This window comes from Camelus bactrianus, chromosome X (genome assembly GCF_048773025.1).
Source record: "Camelus bactrianus isolate YW-2024 breed Bactrian camel chromosome X, ASM4877302v1, whole genome shotgun sequence".
NCBI classification, from domain to species: Eukaryota; Metazoa; Chordata; class Mammalia; order Artiodactyla; family Camelidae; genus Camelus; species Camelus bactrianus.
This window is the reverse complement of record NC_133575.1, coordinates 101,324,673-101,326,673: the sequence shown is the minus strand read 5'-3', so window position 1 is coordinate 101,326,673 and position 2,001 is coordinate 101,324,673. Positions and strand designations below refer to the sequence as shown.

Genomic DNA, 2,001 nt, shown 5'->3' with positions numbered 1-2,001 from the left:
CTCTTCTGTTAGTGAGGAAATGATTCTGATAAATTTATTTACCTGAAGTTGAGTAACTTAATGGGTCACCACTAACATGTTATACATAAAGAAAGAGTGAAAATAATGCCTGTAAAGGAAATTCAAGTCTTAATAGCAATAATATTTTTGGGTGGGAGAACTTCCTGAACCTTTTTGTATGACAATCACCTACTCTACCAAGGGTAAAGTCAGACCTTTTAAATGATTTTTACCATCACTGAAGATGCAGCTGAATGTTACTGTACAAGTTTAGTAGCAAAGAAGGCTTATGCCCTTTTTGCCATAACTTTCCTCATTGCCCCCTTAACATCCTTATTTCTCAGGCTATATATTAGGGGGTTCAGCATGGGTGTCAAAGCCCCATAAAACACTGAGATAAACTTGTCCTCGTCAGGGGATGACTTGGATTGTGGTTTCATATACGTGGAAATGGCTTCTCCATAGAAGATTGCTACCACAGTCAAATGAGAACCACAGGTAGAGAATGCCTTGATCCTACCCTGGGATGAGTGAATCCTTAGGACAATAGCAACAATTCGAACATAGGAGAGGAGAACAAACCCAAAGGGTAAGAGCAGGGTGAAAATACCCGTGATGAGGATCATAAGCTCATTAAGGCTGGTGTCAGAACAGGCCAGCTTAAGGAGGGAGAGTATCTCACAAACAAAATGGTTGATGACACTATCCCCACAAAAGTGAAGCTTCAAGGTTAAGATGAGCATGGCAGTGAGCACAAAATGATGCCCCCCATGAAGTAGCAGCTAGCCAGACACACATTGGGCCATTCATAACCACAGAATAGCGCAGCAGATTGCTGATAGCAACCACACGGTCATAGGCCATGACAGCCAGTAGGAGACAGTCTGCTGTGGCCAAGACCAAGGAGACACTAATTTGGGTCAAACATCGTGGGTAAGAGATGTAGGGATGGGTAGAGAAACAATGCACCAAGGTCTGTAGCATGGAGACTGTTCCATAGCAAAGGTCTAAGAAAGACAGGTTACTAAGGAAGAAGTACATTGGAGTGTGGAGGTGGGAGTCAATGTGGATAAGAAAGATGATAAGTCCATTCCCCAACAATGTGCTGAGGTAAGTTATCAGCACCAAGGTGAAAAATATAACTCTCCACTCAGGATAGTCAGAAATTCCAATAAGGAGAAACTCAAATATTGCTGTAGCATTGTCCATGGCCATTCTTCCCACTTGCCACTATTCAATGGATGGGTGCCAATGTCGTTGACTAATTTTACCTGAGAGAATGAGAATAAAGATGGAGGGACAGTGTGAGAAAGGTGGAAATAATTAGGGTGTACAGGATCTTTCTCTTTGTCCTTCTCAAAAGATAAAGGAATACAAATGGGGTATCTATAATGGGAACAGTGACAAAACTAAAAACTACCCTCTTCCCTGGAAAACAGCAAATTCCCCATCCTTTTGATATGGTTATATGAAAAGTTCTCCAACCCACTTCCACCAGATGCCTTTTTGTATCATTTTTCCAAGTAAGAAGAAGGAAAAGGAGGGCATCTTCCTGCTTCTCTCACTTGTTCTCCATTTTCCAAGATAACTCATTCATAGTGATGGTTGAACCTCTGTCAGCTTGCATTACTAATCTTCACCAAGAGGATACCTTCTGACAATCTTAACTAAAATATTGCCTAATCTTATGCCTGTCTATCACTCCAAGATGTTCATGCTTCCATTTTCCCATTGTGCTAGTATCTACCACAGTGTTTGTCATAGAGTTCTGCCAAGTACTTCTTTGATCTGAACTGATATGTAAACACAGTATTTCATGGTACCCTTGAGGTCTGTGAAAATCCTCTGCTCATATTCCTGGTTGGAGTTACATTTATAGCTTCTCTGATGTTTTCCGTGGTGTGATTGCTGAGCCCTAGTCAAGAATGTGAACATCTAATGTGATGTTTCTTAAAGTGTGAGTGGTAAGGAGAGGGCTTGAATGACCACACTACCTGAAAA

The 2,001-nt window shown here is 41.2% G+C and overlaps 1 protein-coding gene across 1 annotated transcript; it reads right to left on the bottom strand.

Annotated features, from left to right (window-relative positions):
* Positions 1 to 285: 285 nt before the first annotated feature.
* On the bottom strand, positions 286 to 1,480 carry LOC123612320 (olfactory receptor 13H1-like). Its single transcript, XM_045505498.2, is given in 2 exon segments — positions 286 to 758; positions 760 to 1,480. Coding segments are annotated over 2 exon segments (927 nt in total). The 5' UTR covers positions 1,216 to 1,480; the 3' UTR covers positions 286 to 287.
* Between the last annotated feature and the right edge of the window lie 521 nt (positions 1,481 to 2,001).